Source organism: Helicoverpa armigera, chromosome 31, assembly GCF_030705265.1.
Source record: "Helicoverpa armigera isolate CAAS_96S chromosome 31, ASM3070526v1, whole genome shotgun sequence".
In the NCBI taxonomy this organism is placed as follows: Eukaryota; Metazoa; Arthropoda; class Insecta; order Lepidoptera; family Noctuidae; genus Helicoverpa; species Helicoverpa armigera.
The window spans coordinates 5,333,096-5,349,942 of NC_087150.1; the positions used below are offsets into that span (position 1 = coordinate 5,333,096).

Sequence of the window (16,847 nt, forward strand, 5' to 3'; positions counted from 1 at the left end):
GCTGTCAGACTTACTGGCTTCTGACTACTCATAACGAGTGTCTATGATGTTTAAATGACAGCCGCGACCCTGCAGTTTATCGTTGGTGGTGCAGTGTTGTTACACCACCCGTGTGGGGGGTTGTATCACTTGTATCGAAGGACCGTAGCGGTTGCGGGAAAATAGCTTGGTCGGTGATTAGGGGAATCGAGACACAGTATGAGTGAAGCTAAAGGGTTTTGGTGAAAGGAAAAAGGACTTACTTGCGCTGGATGGTGGACGAGCACGTTGTCGCAGGCCTGCGATGCTGTTTCCTCTACGCGTAGGTTAAATACACTGTCACTCACGATTAGTTCTTGTGTGCCGGCTACACTAACACTGATTTTATGCGGTTTGAGATGACCGAGCAAGCGAAGGATTCTAAAATTGAAACACGAGCGTAGCGAGTGTTTCAATAATTAGAATCCTGAGCGATAGCGAGGGAATCAAAAGAGCACAAGGTGAAAAATCTTTGCGCTCGAGTGCAACACGTAACTTTTCATCCCACCTCATCGAGGAAATTACTAAATGCAAAAAAACAAAATGGCGCGCACATACGAGTATCAAATTAAAAAGAAGTACCTATTAAACTTCGTTTATTTGAAAACTCAGTTTAAAAATGAAACGAGGTTAAAAATCTATGTAAAAACAATAATAAAAATTACTTGATTAATTGAATAATTAATTTAGGCAGTATTTTATTTGTTTAATATGTATTTGTATGAATAGTCTTATCAAGATTGTCACAAATGGAGTATTGCACACGATGTTCTAAATTCAAATCACTTTTCCGCTCTAGGGATGAAAATTGTATTATTATTAATTTATTGAAATAAAAGCCAACATGGACCAATTACAAATTATAGCATAACATAATCATAAATATACATAAAATTAAAAAATTATACAAATACATTTAAAATAATATTTCCACGTTAGCTCGTACATGTACCATGTCACAGTGATACACGTACAGGCAGTCGAAACGCTCTGCAAATGCGCTCAGGATACTATTTATATGTATTTTATTATATGTATTAGAAATAATATAACTAATGAAATTAAAATGCAAAACTTGCGCGAGCAATCGTGCTTTCCGAAACACGGTTATAGAGAAGAAAGAAGAATATGTAAATAAAACATATGTATTAAGGTATATAATAAACATTTATTCCACATTTCTATACATTTATTTAGCAGTCACTATGTGTTATAGCTAAACCGACTGACAACTGAGATGGTAAACAATATTGATATGACTTTCTTTTAAGTTAAAAATCCATGTAAATACATTAATTTAATTAATTGAAGCAGTAGTTTGTTTGTTTAATATGTATGTATTTGTGTAACGCCCTATCAAGATGGTTTACCTATAATTAAGTGCCTCAAACGGAGTATAAATAGGTTTCACTATATTGCATATCTCAGTTGTCAGCAAACAATAATAAAATTAATACTTTCCTTAAACATAGAACTATACAAATAAACAAAAGTAGTAAATAAATGAGTCTAACTCGATTTGCATATAGTTGAAGGACTAGAAATACAAAAATTAGGGTTCCGCAAACATACAAGTGTAATTTTGAGCGATATTGCACAAGAACTCACCAAAAATTATTTCTAAATTGCACAAAATTTGACGCCAGATAAATAATAAATAAATTAAAAAGGACATAATTATGTGATAAGAATTTTATAACGTATTTTTTTAATTTGATACCAAAACAAATATTATAATTACTATATTAAACTCCATTTTTTACATAATCTCATAAAGTAGAATCTCAAAAAGTTTTTGAACACACGAAACATATTTTCATAATTTTTTCTAACATTTTGATATTTTCTCCTAAACATTTATGCGTTTTGATGATTATTTTAATATAAAAAACCTTGAGATATTTATGTGCATTTTAAAAATACATAACTTAGGTAGATATATGAAATGTGTATAAACAAAAAATATATGATAAAAACTTAATACATACATACATAAATAATACAAGGCCCAGACTTCTCCACAGCGGAGCGGAGAAGGTTTTATGCAACCAATAGAATTTCGTTACTCAAACATATCGTCACCGCCCACTCAGTAGTTTAAAAACTTCTCCACTATGGTGAACTCTGGGCCTCAACCTACTTAAAATTGTCAATATTTAAAACAATTTAGTATCTTTAGTTAAATAATTAAGAAAATTATGTATTTTATTTCATAACTCATAACTTTGCTATATAATTTACATATTGACAATTTAAATAGTTTTATTGCACTATATTTTACATACTATTTACCGAATATTCACAAACATAACAATTCATATACACAATCTATACACAGTGAGTTAATTCTTAGATATAGTCAGTGATACTCAAACTTTTAAAGAAGAGGTTCAATTTATAAGAAAAAACATAGGAAAAAAGTTGATTGCTATTTAGGGTTCATATCCTTCTTTTCAAACCAAAGAGTAACTTTAAATTTTACAGATAGGTATTTATAAGGAAATACTAATTAAGTAAGACATTTAGTTAAAACACTGCCTTTCTCTGATTTTAACTGCAGTCGCGAATAGCACTTCGGACATGCAAAGTTATATGATGAAAACTGGATAATTACTACCTAATACTAACAACAATACATTAGGGCTTATAAACAAAGTAAAAAATGCTCTAAAATACTGAAGTATTTCTAACTCCATACACCATTTAGACTACCTTCTGCCCATAGCTTCTTCTTATGCAGATAAAACTTTACCTAATAAACCCAATATAGCTATATGTAAGTGAAAGAATTATTGAAATCGGTGCAGTAGTTATAGAGAAAACTCATGAAATATTAGGTTAAGAAATAATTTTTGAGCACCACTGACTATATTAAGGTGAACGAAACAATCTAAAAACTAAACTTAATATAATAATATCTATGTGTGCGTTAAAGTACACTTACGCAGTATTCATGTAGACTGCACGTCATGAGCAAGCAATCGTAAATGACGATTCATTGCATCTTGCACAGAAAAACATCTAAAGTCGTCAAATAACTTCGCCGCTGTGAAGTCAGACATTCTATTGTTTGAACGCAAGATGCAACCAATCGTCATTTGACGATTCCGTGCGCATGACGTGCGATTTATATAAACAGTGACAATCAACAATTTGCTATATTACATGGTGCGATTTTTTTAAGTGATTCTGACGTCAGAACTATCAGACTTTTCTGACCTGTCAACTTAAACGTCTAACATGATTTTTATATTCTAAAAATGTGTTCAAATGTTAGAAGGTTAGTTTCTGACATGGTCTGACTTTTCTGACTTAGAAGTAAAGATATTTCTATAATATCAATCGTTAGAATATTATTGTCGTTTTCAGTCAAATCTAACATCGAAAGCTAAGAAATTGAATTGACATTATTTAAAAAGTCTGTTGAACCACTTCTATTATTTAATTTCGCCAAAAATCTATTTTACAACATTTCTACGTGTCAAAATTGAGTGTCAAAAAACTGGAAGAACTTCGTGATTAATCTTTCATTATACATTTTAACCGACTTCCAAAAAAACAGTCCTCAATTCGCAGAATTTTTTATCGCCCTAGAAACAATCTATAAGCTTTCACCTGCCTTGTTACTACACAGTTGACATTTTATATAGACTAGCCCAATCTTCTCCACGGTATTGCAACATGCCATTCTTCTTCATAAAACTTCTCTTAAAGTCGCTATGCCTTTACCAGAAGGCATCAACTCGAACGTTGTGGGAGCATTGAAATATTTCTTGCCCAATCTTCTCCACCCCAATCTATTCTGAACCAACCTATTTGACCCCATCATAAGAGAAGGTTTTGGAGTATTTCATAAATCCTTCTAATTTTCTTCTCCATCTCAAATCTCATTAATAAATGTAGCATTTTCAAATATGTTCTTGCCCATTATTCTCCACCTCAAATATATTTAGACCTGTCATATGGTAGGTATGTTTATTTGATATATTTTCTCTATAGACTAGCTATTAAAATGTACGGCGATATCTCTGAGGGTGCTTTTAATGGCATCGTAGGTAGCGAAAGATATACCGACAGCTATGGGCCCTTTCACCCAGTTCATGCTGAGGCCCTTGAAGAAGCCGCGCCAGCCTTCTGATCTGTGGAGAAGAATATACAACGATAAATAAATATCTTTTAAAGGGTTTGAGAAATCGTACTGTTTTTTTAAATGCGAAAGATTATATGTATTTGTCGGCGCCGCCGTAGAGAATATGAGAATACGTCGGATTAGAGTGACAGCTGAGGAAGTGTCACTCTGACGGAGCGTCAAGTTGGGAGCAGCGCGGGAACTTTGACAAAAAGAAAAAGGCCCGCGCGCCCTCACCAGGCGAATCGTCTCAATACGACGTCGTAATTTAGTTTATTGTTTGTTTTTCACCATAATTGTTATTTCTTACTATAAAGTGTACTCAAGACAGTGCTGGCATTATTATTCATTATAAACTAAGCGTCTGCGGCTAGAGTAAACGATGGAGATTTCTGATGTTGGTAACGAAGAGCCGACATCAGAAGTGGGATCGAAGAGAGGTCATACCGTGGATACGCAGCCATCAAAAAGCGACCCTGCAACGCAACTATTGTCAAGCATGGAGTCGCTCTTATCCCGGTTGGTCTCAATCCCACCGCCCCAGGCAGCAGTAAGTTCTAATGTGACACCAAAGCTCATCCCATACGATCCTGACGATAAGGCCGCAGATATTGAAGATTGGTGTGCACTAACCGAAGTCATAGTAGAGAACAAAAATCTCGATGGTGTCGACTTACTAATGGCACTCACTAGAGCACTCAAAGGTCGTGCCGCTACCTGTTTAACCAAATTAAACTTGAAGAACATATCCTGGTGTAGTATTAAACAATTGTTATTGGCTAGATTTGCCAAACCGAAACTGATTCAAGATCATTTTGATGAGATATTGCGATTTCAAATCGAGGCTAAAGAAACTGCATCTGAGTCTGCGTTGCGCTTATGGAGCATGATCGAGCAAATTCCAAAAGCAGAATTATCCGAAGAGGTTATTACTGGGTTTGTCATATCTGTTTTATGCCAGAAGGATAACTTGATACGTAGAGAGCTAACATCCCATGTCGTTACTACTCGCGCTCAGCTATTTCGAATTCTTAATGGCATCTCGCTGAAACGCCGGACGGATAATACGGACGGGTGTCAAGACCCTGATGTGAAGCGACCGCGGGTGACAGATACGAGGTTTCTTGGCAAATGTCATCGTTGTGGCGTAAGGGGTCACAAACAGTTTGAATGCAAATCGCGTAAGGAAGATCAAGTATCGAAGCCTTCAGATTATTCAACTTCCACCAACAAGCAAGACAAAACCATTACCTGCTTTTCGTGCGGAAAGACTGGACACACATCACCAACTTGTCCCGACAAGAAGAGGCCCGGTGGGTTAGCGAACAAAGAAGTCAACCTCTGCGGCCATGACCCCTCCAGATCCTCGCTGGAGACATCTTCCGGTGAGCGGTTTCCTTTTCTATTCGATAGTGGATCATCTTGTTCACTCATAACTGAAAGTCTCTCTAAGCGGTTTCCGGGTACTGTACGCAACGATTTAGTTTACCTTACTGGTCTTGGCGGTAACGACGTTAAATGCTCTAGTCAAATGTTAAGCACAGTTACGATTGGTGATGTTCCGGTTGACATTGCATTTCACATCGTGCCTGATTCCGATATTTCTGTGCCGATTATTATAGGTAGAGATATTTTGGACAAGGGTTTTTATGCAACAATTGATAATAACAAAGTTGTGCTTAATATGAAACAGGAGGCTAACTTTTGCATAAGCAAATTTAATGCGTACTTTGTTTCTGAGGTTGACACGGACTTAGTAAATGAAGATAAAGAAGCACTTTTAAGAATACTGAACAAATATTCTGATTATTTTGTTGATGGTGTACCAACAAGGCGCGTTAAAACAGGGCAGTTAGAGATTAAGTTGATAGACCCCCATAAAGTAGTTCATAGGTCACCTTATCGTTTAGCACCGGTAGAAAAACAGGTAGTTCGTGAAAAAATACAAGATCTTCTTGATGCAGGAATTATTCGTGAGAGCTCCTCCCCCTTTTCAAGTCCTATACTTCTTGTAAAAAAGAAAGACAATACGGATAGAATGTGCGTCGACTACAGGGAGCTTAACTCAAACACTCATCCAGAACATTATCCATTGCCTCGCATAGAGGAACAGATAGATCAACTGACTTGCGCTAACTTTTCTCATCACTTGATATGGCTAGCGGCTTCCACCAGATCCCTATTCATCCGGATTCAATTGAAATGACAGCCTTTGTAACTCCTGAAGGGCAATATGAATACCTCACTATGCCCTTTGGTTTACGTAACGCTCCATCCGTTTATCAAAGATGCATCAATAAAGCCTTGCAAAATCTCAACGACAAGCCTCTAATTTATATGGATGACGTTCTCTGCTATTCCCCTGATATTTCTCAAGGCCTGCAACGCCTAGATGATACCTTGTATGCCTTGACAGATGCTGGTTTTCCCTAAACCCCAAAAATGTAAATTCATGAAAGTTAAAATCAATTATCTGGGTTATTCAATACAAGCTGGCGAAATTAGACCAAACTCACTTAAGATTCAAGCTTTGGCAGATGCACCTCCTCCAAAAACAGGCACACACGTTCGTCAGTTTATTGGACTCGCGTCTTACTTCAGAAAATGTATTCCCAGTTTTACAAATGTCATTGGACCTCTTTATCCTTTAACTAAATTGAAGGGACCGATTAAATGGACTGACAAACATGAAGATATCCGTAGCAAGATAGTTGAGATTCTGACTTCCGAACCAGTTTTAACAATTTTCGACCCAGAACTGCCTGTTGAATTACATACAGACGCCAGCGCTGATGGCTACGGAGCAATTCTCATTCAAAGGAAAAACCGCTTGCCTCACGTAATAGAATATTATAGCAAACGTACATCTGAAGTAGAATCTCGCTATCACTCGTATGAATTAGAGACTTTAGCCGTCGTACGAGCGGTAGAACATTTTAGGCATTACTTGTATGGCAGGCGATTCACTGTTTATACAGATTGTAATTCGCTAAAGGCATCAAAGTCAAAAGTTGACCTCACTCCACGTGTACATCGCTGGTGGGCAATTTTGCAAGCGTATGATTTTGACATTGTCTATCGCGAAGGTCGCGGAATGGAACATGCTGATTATCTCTCCCGTAATCTACAACCCGAAGAAGGTGCCTCTTCTAACATATCTCCTATTAGGAAAGAAGTTAAAGGAGATCATCCATTTCGTACCCAAAACTGAAAGTGCCGGCCAGAGTAAAAAAATAATATATTCTTGTAGAGAATAATGCCCTGAACATTTTTTACTATTACAAGAATCGTCTACAATTAACCCCCCGGCTGCTATTTGACTTTGAAAATACCAAAAAATCCCACAATGTTTGGAGCATTGCATTACGGCCCCAAACTGGAGAAGGCAGCCGCTGCCTTCAAAGGACTCCTACCCAACCTGGGAAGTCATCAAATGACTCCCCTCTCGCTGTGGGGAAGTCAGACTACTACTGACTAAAACCCATCATGGGGTAGCCAGAGCCGCGGTAATTCTTTCGACTCATTCGATTCTTTAGACTGCCTCGTTGGTCTAGTGGTTGCAAGCGCGGCTGCTGTGCTCGAGGTCTCGGGTTCGATTCCTGGGTCTGGCCGAAATCGCTTTGTGGGTTTTCTTAAACTTTCACAAAGCAGCCCCAGCTAGTCTGGAAGTTGGTGATTGATTCACCCGTGCATCGGAGAGCACGTAAATGTCGATCCTGCGCCTGATCTCTCTCCGGTCGTGTCGGATTGCCGTCCCATCGGGTTATGAGAGGGAAGGAATAGGGAGTGCACCTGTGTCTGCGAAAATGCTCGTGCACTATAATATGTCCTGCGCAGCTGGCTGATCTCCTTAAAATAAGAACAGCGCCGTGGCCGAAATTGGCCGTGGACGCCATTATTTATTATTAATTCTTTCGAACAATCCCGCAGCCCCGCCAAAAATATCGTACGATTCTTGTCGAGGATGTCCTGAAGATATTTTACTAATATAAGAAACATCTTCGGTTAACCCCCAGACTGCTATTTGAGTTTAAAGTGTGAGAACCGTGAAAAAAAAATCTATACTTGAATGTTACGGCAAATAACGTCCACAGTTTTTTTGTACACAGGTGTAGCAGGAGGGTATATCGTAGACGTTCGATTAGTTAAAAAAATACTGTAGACGTTATTTCCGTAACATTCAAGTATAGATTTTTTATTCACGGTTCTCACACTTTAAACTCAAATAGCAGTCTGGGGGTTAACCGAAGATGTTTCTTATATTAGTAAAATATCTTCAGGACATCCTCGACAAGAATCGTACATATTTTTAGCGGGGACAAAGCCTATTGGGGCTGCGGGGTTGTTCGAAAGAATTACCGCGACCCTGGTTTCCCCATGATGGGTTTTAATCAGTAAGTGTCTGACTTCCCCACAGCCCAAGTCATTTGATGACTTCCCAGGTTGGGCAGGAGTCCTTTGAAGGCAGCGGCTGCCTTCTCCAGTTTGGGGCCGTTATGAAATGCTCCAAACATTGTGAGATTTTTTGGCATTTTCAAAGTCAAATAGCAGCCGGGGGGTTAATTGTAGACGATTCTTGTAATAGTAAAAAATGTTCAGGGCATTATTCTCTATAAGAATCTACATTTTTTTTCTTTTGGCCGGCACTTTCATTTTTGGGTATAAATTGTTCGAGACTTGAATGATCTCCTTTGTAGAACTACATCAAGGTTGGCTTTCCGTGGAACAGAAACGAGATAGCGAAATCCAAGACCTAATAAACAAGCACAACAACAATGATATGCCTGATTCGGTAGCTCGCACGTATGACGTTAGAGATGGTATTTTATACAGGAAAGTCGAACGAAATAAAGCTACTGTGTGGTTACCTGTTGTTCCCCGATCCCTTATTTGGACACTAATTAACCATGTTCATAACGAAATACAACATCTCGGTAGTGACAAAACGTTAGACAAACTTTATGAACAATATTGGTTTCCCCAAATGTCTAAAAGTGTGCGACAATTTGTTGATTCGTGCATAGTTTGTAAAGCGTCTAAAGGGCCTTCGGGAGCTCAATCAGTTCGCTTGCACTCTATCCCTAAAGTATCCGTGCCATGGCATACGATCCATATAGATTTCACTGGGAAATTGAGTGGTAAAAGCGATCGCAAAGAATATTGCTCGGTTATCATAGATGCGTTTAGTAAATACGTTCTTCTCGAGCATACGGCGTCACTCGACGCCACTAGTGCGGTGCGTGCTCTAGAAAAAGCTGTCCATCTCTTTGGGTCCCCTAAACGTGTTATTGCAGATCAGGCTCGATGCTATATTAGTGCCGAATTCAAGAAATTTTGTACTGAGCATAAAATCAGTCTTCATTTCATTGCAACAGGTTCTAGTAGAGCGAATGGTCAAGTAGAGAGTCATGAGAACGTTGAAAAGCTTGCTTACGATAGTAGAAAATGAACAGAACAAAACATGGCGTGACGAACTAGGCAATATTCAGTTAGCGCTAAATAGTACGAAATCCACAGTGACTAAATACTCACCAACAGAATTAATGTTCGGGATTCGCGCACAATCATTGGGTATGTCTAAAATTTCTATCGCACAATCGGACGAGGAGATTAAAAGGTTAGATTTAGAATCCGTTAGAGAATGCGTCAAATAATATCGAAAAGGCTGCATTAGCAGACACTCGTCGGTTTAATCGTGGTCGCGCTAATATCAAACCATTCACCAAGGGTGACTTTGTTTTTCTCAAAACCGGTGAACGAAACCAAACTAAATTAGACAAGAAGTTTAAAGGGCCATTCATTATAACATCGGTATTAGAAAATGATCGCTACGAACTGAAAAATATTAACGGTTCAAATCGCGTTTACAAATATGCTCATGAGAACTTGCGTCCAGTACCTAAGGGACATACCGGTTTACTTGAAATCACTGACAGCCTATTGAATGAAGAGGAGACCGTGTCGGCGTCGGATGAATTGACACAAAACAGTAATGATTTCGGTGATACTCCAAATTTCGGGGATATGTTGCGTGCAGACTCGGTCACTGTTTCAGCTGATTCTGAAACGCTCACTGCGTGGTCAGATACGCTTAGCCTCTATGACTCTGACACCTTAGATGTACAATATGAAGTCGAAGTTCATACTGAGCAGGATCGTCCATAACAGAAAGGTTAGTTACTGTGTTATGTATTATGAATGAGTATGTGTGATAGATCAAGGTTGAGAGACAGTGCAGTCCGGTCTATGTTTGGGATGTTGTGTTACACAAGCTGGTCGAAGGGGCAGTGTCGTCCGGTCCATGTCGCTTTGGCGGCTGGTCGAAGGGACGCACTCGTCCGGTCCATGCTTGTGACAAACTGGTCGAAGGGACAGTGTCGTCCGGTCCATGTCGCTTTGGCGGCTGGTCGAAGGGACGCACTCGTCCGGTCCATGTTTGTGGTTGTGTTATACAGGCTGGTCGAAGGGGCAGTGTCGTCCGGTCCATGTCGCTTTGGCGGCTAGTCGAAGGACGCACTCGTCCGGTCCATGCTTGTGACAAACTGGTCGAAGGGGCAGTGTCGTCCGGTCCATGTCGCTTTGGCGGCTGGTCGAAGGACGCACTCGTCCGGTCCATGTTTGTGGTTGTGTTATACAGGCTGGTCGAAGGGGCAGTGTCGTCCGGTCCATGTCGCTTTGGCGGCTGGTCGAAGGGACGCACTCGTCCGGTCCATGCTTGTGACAAACTGGTCGAAGGGCAGTGTCGTCCGGTCCATGTCGCTTTGGCGGCTGGTCGAAGGACGCACTCGTCCGGTCCATGTTTGTGGTTGTGTTATACAGGCTGGTCGAAGGGGCAGTGTCGTCCGGTCCATGTCGCTTTGGCGGCTGGTCGAAGGACGCACTCGTCCGGTCCATGTTTGTGGTTGTGTTATACAGGCTGGTCGAAGGGGCAGTGTCGTCCGGTCCATGTCGCTTTGGCGGCTGGTCGAAGGGACGCACTCGTCCGGTCCATGTTTGTGGTTGTGTTATACAGGCTGGTCGAAGGGGCAGTGTCGTCCGGTCCATGTCGCTTTGGCGGCTGGTCGAAGGACGCACTCGTCCGGTCCATGTTTGTGGTTGTGTTATACAGGCTGGTCGAAGGGGCAGTGTCGTCCGGTCCATGTCGCTTTGGCGGCTGGTCGAAGGACGCACTCGTCCGGTCCATGTTTGTGGTTGTGTTATACAGGCTGGTCGAAGGGGCAGTGTCGTCCGGTCCATGTCGCTTTGGCAACTGGTCGAAGGGACGCACTCGTCCGGTCCATGTTTGTGGTTGTGTTATACAGGCTGGTCGAAGGGGCAGTGTCGTCCGGTCCATGTCGCTTTGGCGGCTGGTCGAAGGGACGCACTCGTCCGGTCCATGTTTGTGGTTGTGTTATACAGGCTGGTCGAAGGGGCAGTGTCGTCCGGTCCATGTCGCTTTGGCGGCTGGTCGAAGGACGCACTCGTCCGGTCCATGTTTGTGGTTTTGTGTTATACAACTGGTCGAAGGGACAGTGTTGTCCGGTCCATGTCGCTATGGTGGCTGGTCGAAGGGACGCACTCGTCCGGTCCACGTTGTGGTGTGTAATGTTATGGTGTGTAAAGTTGTAGGATGTAAAGTCGCCGTGTGTAAAGTTGTTGTGTGGGCAAAATGTTGCTTCTGTATTATGGTAGACATTATGGCATTATGTTTCTCAGGGTGGACGAGCGGATCATTACCCGTGTACTGTTTTGATCTTTCCAGGACGCCATTAAACTACTACGTCCGAGGACGGACGATTGTCAGTCTGGCCGTGTCGGCGCCGCCGTAGAGAATATGAGAATACGTCGGATTAGAGTGACAGCTGAGGAAGTGTCACTCTGACGGAGCGTCAAGTTGGGAGCAGCGCGGGAACTTTGACAAAAAGAAAAAGGCCCGCGCGCCCTCACCAGGCGAATCGTCTCAATTCGACGTCGTAATTTAGTTTATTGTTTGTTTTTCACCATAATTGTTATTTCTTACTATAAAGTGTACTCAAGACAGTGCTGGCATTATTATTCATTATAAACTAAGCGTCTGCGGCTAGAGTAAACGATGGAGATTTCTGATGTTGGTAACGAAGAGCCGACATATTGATATTTTTTCATGTAAAAACTCTGGATGGATTTTGATGATACCTGACAGTATTTTAGTTGAAATTTCAGAATAATACGTCGACTACTTTTATCCGGTTGAGTGAGGGAAGTAGTTCTTTTGGGAAGCGGGTGAGAAAGGTAGTAGTGCAAGTTAGTGTGTAATAATAGTATTTTTACCGACTTCCAAAAAAGGTGCAGATTCTTTTGAGGCATTTTATGGGGAGTCAGCGGGTAGGAGGCGGTCTGCGCGATGTACAATATACTCACTTATACACCATGACGAGTGTATCAGCGATGCTGCCGTACGGGTATGTGCCGTCGGGGCGGCGCCGCGCGGTCTGCATGCGGCGCCGCACGATGTCGAGCGGGTAGGAGGCGGTCTGCGCGATGTACAATATACTCACTTATACACCATGACGAGTGTATCAGCGATGCTGCCGTACGGGTATGTGCCGTCGGGGCGGCGCCGCGCGGTCTGCATGCGGCGCCGCACGATGTCGAGCGGGTAGGAGGCGGTCTGCGCGATGTACAATATACTCACTTATACACCATGACGAGTGTATCAGCGATGCTGCCGTACGGGTATGTGCCGTCGGGGCGGCGCCGCGCGGTCTGCATGCGGCGCCGCACGATGTCGAGCGGGTAGGAGGCGGTCTGCGCGATGTACAATATACTCACTTATACACCATGACGAGTGTATCAGCGATGCTGCCGTACGGGTATGTGCCGTCGGGGCGGCGCCGCGCGGTCTGCATGCGGCGCCGCACGATGTCGAGCGGGTAGGAGGCGGTCTGCGCGATGTACAATATACTCACTTATACACCATGACGAGTGTATCAGCGATGCTGCCGTACGGGTATGTGCCGTCGGGGCGGCGCCGCGCGGTCTGCATGCGGCGCCGCACGATGTCGAGCGGGTAGGAGGCGGTCTGCGCGATGTACAATATACTCACTTATACACCATGACGAGTGTATCAGCGATGCTGCCGTACGGGTATGTGCCGTCGGGGCGGCGCCGCGCGGTCTGCATGCGGCGCCGCACGATGTCGAGCGGGTAGGAGGCGGTCTGCGCGATGTACAATATACTCACTTATACACCATGACGAGTGTATCAGCGATGCTGCCGTACGGGTATGTGCCGTCGGGGCGGCGCCGCGCGGTCTGCATGCGGCGCCGCACGATGTCGAGCGGGTAGGAGGCGGTCTGCGCGATGGCGCCGGCGGTGCCCCCGAGGCACACGTTCACCACCGCGCCTTGCGGCTTGCCGAAATACTCTGAAACGTATTTGGTTGAATTTTAGAATAGTGAAAGAAAGTAATGAAAAATGTTGCTAAGAAAATTTTAACCTGTATCTGAAGAATTATATCTCTATAACTTTTGCCTAGCTAAAGAATATATTTGACGTTTTGATAGCTTTTGTACAAAAAAAACAACTATATTTACGCCTCGAACAGATTTTAAATCGGTCGATGATTGAAAAATCGGTCCTTAATGCAAAATAAAAATATAAATAATAAATGAATTCTGTAATATAATTTTCAGTAGAAATATTCCAAAACATTAAAGTACCTCATATTTTATTAGCTCAATACTCCACAAATTACAAGCAAAAAAACGATTCCGATTAGTAGAAAGAACTAACATATATGATTTTAGTAAAGTAAAACTCGAAATTACAAAACAGTCCCCAAAAGCGCCCAACCTTCACCACTTCCTACGTGTTATTATTGTGAAGAAGAAGTGGCGCAACAAATTCCCCAGCAACACTTACCTTGGTACTTGTGTTTGAGCGTGTCGTACGTGTAGAAGGAGACGCCGGCGTAAGGAATCACGCCTAGCACGGTCGCCGAGTAACCTCTGAAAAAAGAACGGACGGAATTATAAATATTTGCTATTTTCTTGCCCAATCTTCTCCACCGCATTTGCTCATATTTAGACCCGACTTAGATCTGCCATTAATAACGGCATTAAAGAATTCATCTTTAATATAATCGCAGCACGTAATCAAGCATGAAATGTCAGACGAAAATCAGTCGTATTCGAGTAGTTTCGGACCATTTGGGGTACACACAAAATTCCTAATATTCTATGTTATACATTGCTTATTAGAGATAGGAATTTGTCATAACTGGTATGTGGCTACTGTGAAAATTCTTACTTTAATAAGAAAGACATAAGATAGAAAGCATATTGGTAAACGTCGTTAGTGCACATTACGAGAATTTACCCTCCCGATTCTTGTCTAGTTATGTATTTGTAATTGACCCTTAAGTCCTTTAGAAAGTTGTGTTGACGTTTTGATAGTTTTTAACATCAAGAAAACTGGCCAAACTTCACGCCCGCTAGAGACCATACATACCTATACAGCGTCCTCAAGCCCTCAACCCTCGCCACTGTCACAAACACACATCTCAGCGAGCTGTACTCGCGTGTGTTGGTGACGGCCATGCGGGCGCGGGCCACGTCGAGCGGGTACGTGGCGGACTGTGACGTCACAGTCTGCTAGAGACCATACATACCTATACAGCGTCCTCAAGCCCTCAACCCTCGCCACTGTCACAAACACACATCTCAGCGAGCTGTACTCGCGTGTGTTGGTGACGGCCATGCGAGCGCGGGCCACGTCGAGCGGGTACGTGGCGGACTGTGACGTCACAGTCTGCTAGAGACCATACATACCTATACAGCGTCCTCAAGCCCTCAACCCTCGCCACTGTCACAAACACACATCTCAGCGAGCTGTACTCGCGTGTGTTGGTGACGGCCATGCGGGCGCGGGCCACGTCGAGCGGGTACGTGGCGGACTGTGACGTCACAGTCTGCTAGAGACCATACATACCTATACAGCGTCCTCAAGCCCTCAACCCTCGCCACTGTCACAAACACACATCTCAGCGAGCTGTACTCGCGTGTGTTGGTGACGGCCATGCGGGCGCGGGCCACGTCGAGCGGGTACGTGGCGGACTGTGACGTCACGCCCGCCAGGGACCCGGCGACCAGGTGCAGGATGGGGTGTGCTCTGGAAGGGAGGAGACGGTGGTTTTGTAGGTAAAAGTCAATTTAATCATCTAGAGCCTAGAGTTCCCCAACTATATTAGGTATGTTGGGATCGACTTCCATTCTAACCAGGTCCAGCTGAATACCAGTGTGCCAATTACAAAGATTGCCTTTCAGATCTCCTCAACCCAGTTACCTGGGTAACCCGTGACCCCTGGGTAAAACTGGTTGTCAGACTAGCTTCTGATTACCCGTAACGAATGAAAAAGTACTAAGGTTTGATACATGATCCCAAAACCGACACATATTATGAATGTTACCTTTCACTGAAACACTGCTTTACCGATTGAGATGAAATTTGGCACAGACATAGACAGTACCTTAGACACCAAGATAGATTACTTTTTATCCGTATGCGGGATGTAGTTTCCTCGAGAAACTGCAGGGAACAGCTAGTTGGACTCACTTGGCGCTTTGCGGAGTATCGACCTTGAGGAGTTTCTTCCACTGCTCGTGCGCGGTGAACTGGATGGCGGCGTACGGTATGATGCGAGCCATGGTGGCGCTGTTGCCGCGCCATAGCGCCAGGAAGCCCTCGGTGCGGGCGCTCTTGATCAGGAAGTTTATTGCTGCTCGCCAGGAGTAGGGGGTTTGGCTGGAATGGAGAATACATGAAGTATGAAGTCAGAGGGGCGATTCTAACTCTTAAAAAAGGTAGGCACATGATATAGGTGAAAATTTCGAATCTGGTTTTAGAGCTAAAAATCCTTATTTTTTGGAAAATGAGTTGGGCGAGAATGTCAAAGGATACATTTGTAAATACATAGGGAGAGTACACAAAGAAGTATAGAGGAGAAGATACAAGGAATATATAAAAGAGAACATACAGAAAGTAAATAAGGGAGTATTATAAGCTTTAACTTATTTATTTTCCAATTAAATGGACCTTAGAACATATAGAAAGCAGTGTTCAAGTGTCTTAAAATTGTCAGCCATTCCAGCCCAGGTTTCTTCACAGCGTATACTCACGAGATCTGAAAGTTAATCTTAGTCCTGTCTAGAGGCGCTATGGCAGTCTTGGCGATGGCGCCGGCGGTGGCTCCGGCTATCAATGACGTTACCACGGTCACGCCGCCGCCCAGTGACGAGTGGTCCAGCGGCGCTTTGCGGGCTGGAGACTCTGGGGGAAGAAGAGTGTGCTGTGTGGAGAAGCTTGGGATAGATAACTGTATTTTCTATAATAAATAGGTAAATTAAGTTGGAGTGCATGGGTGCAACATTAAAATACTGTCTCGTTGGTCTAGTTGTCGCAAGTTTGGCTGCTGAGCACGAGGTCTCGGGTTCGATTCCCGAGTCGGGCCGAAATCACTTTGTGGGTTTTAGAAGACTTTCACAAAGCAGCCCGGAGCCTGAAAGTTGGTGATTGATACACCTGTGCATCGTAGAGCACGTAAATGTCGGTCCTACGCCTGATCTCTCTCCGGTCGTATCGGATTGCCGTCCCATCGGGCTATGAGAGTGAAGGAATAGGGAGTGCACCTGTGTCTGCGCAAATGCTCGTGCACTATAATATGTCATCAATATTAAAATAA

The 16,847-nt window shown here is 43.0% G+C and overlaps 1 protein-coding gene across 1 annotated transcript in view; it reads right to left on the reverse strand.

The window, feature by feature from the left end:
* Window positions 1-1,166: 1,166 nt before the first annotated feature.
* The window catches only part of LOC110382992 (mitochondrial coenzyme A transporter SLC25A42), a 52,521-nt gene continuing 36,840 nt past the window's right edge, over window positions 1,167-16,847 (reverse strand). Inside the window, exons 3-8 of the mRNA XM_064043255.1 lie at window positions 16,285-16,435; window positions 15,722-15,910; window positions 15,098-15,277; window positions 14,030-14,115; window positions 13,349-13,532; window positions 1,167-4,157 (exon numbers count right to left, since the gene is read on the reverse strand). Coding sequence (XP_063899325.1) covers window positions 4,019-4,157; window positions 13,349-13,532; window positions 14,030-14,115; window positions 15,098-15,277; window positions 15,722-15,910; window positions 16,285-16,435 — 929 coding nt within the window. The 3' untranslated portion in view covers window positions 1,167-4,018. The remainder of the gene's footprint in view (window positions 4,158-13,348; window positions 13,533-14,029; window positions 14,116-15,097; window positions 15,278-15,721; window positions 15,911-16,284; window positions 16,436-16,847) is intronic.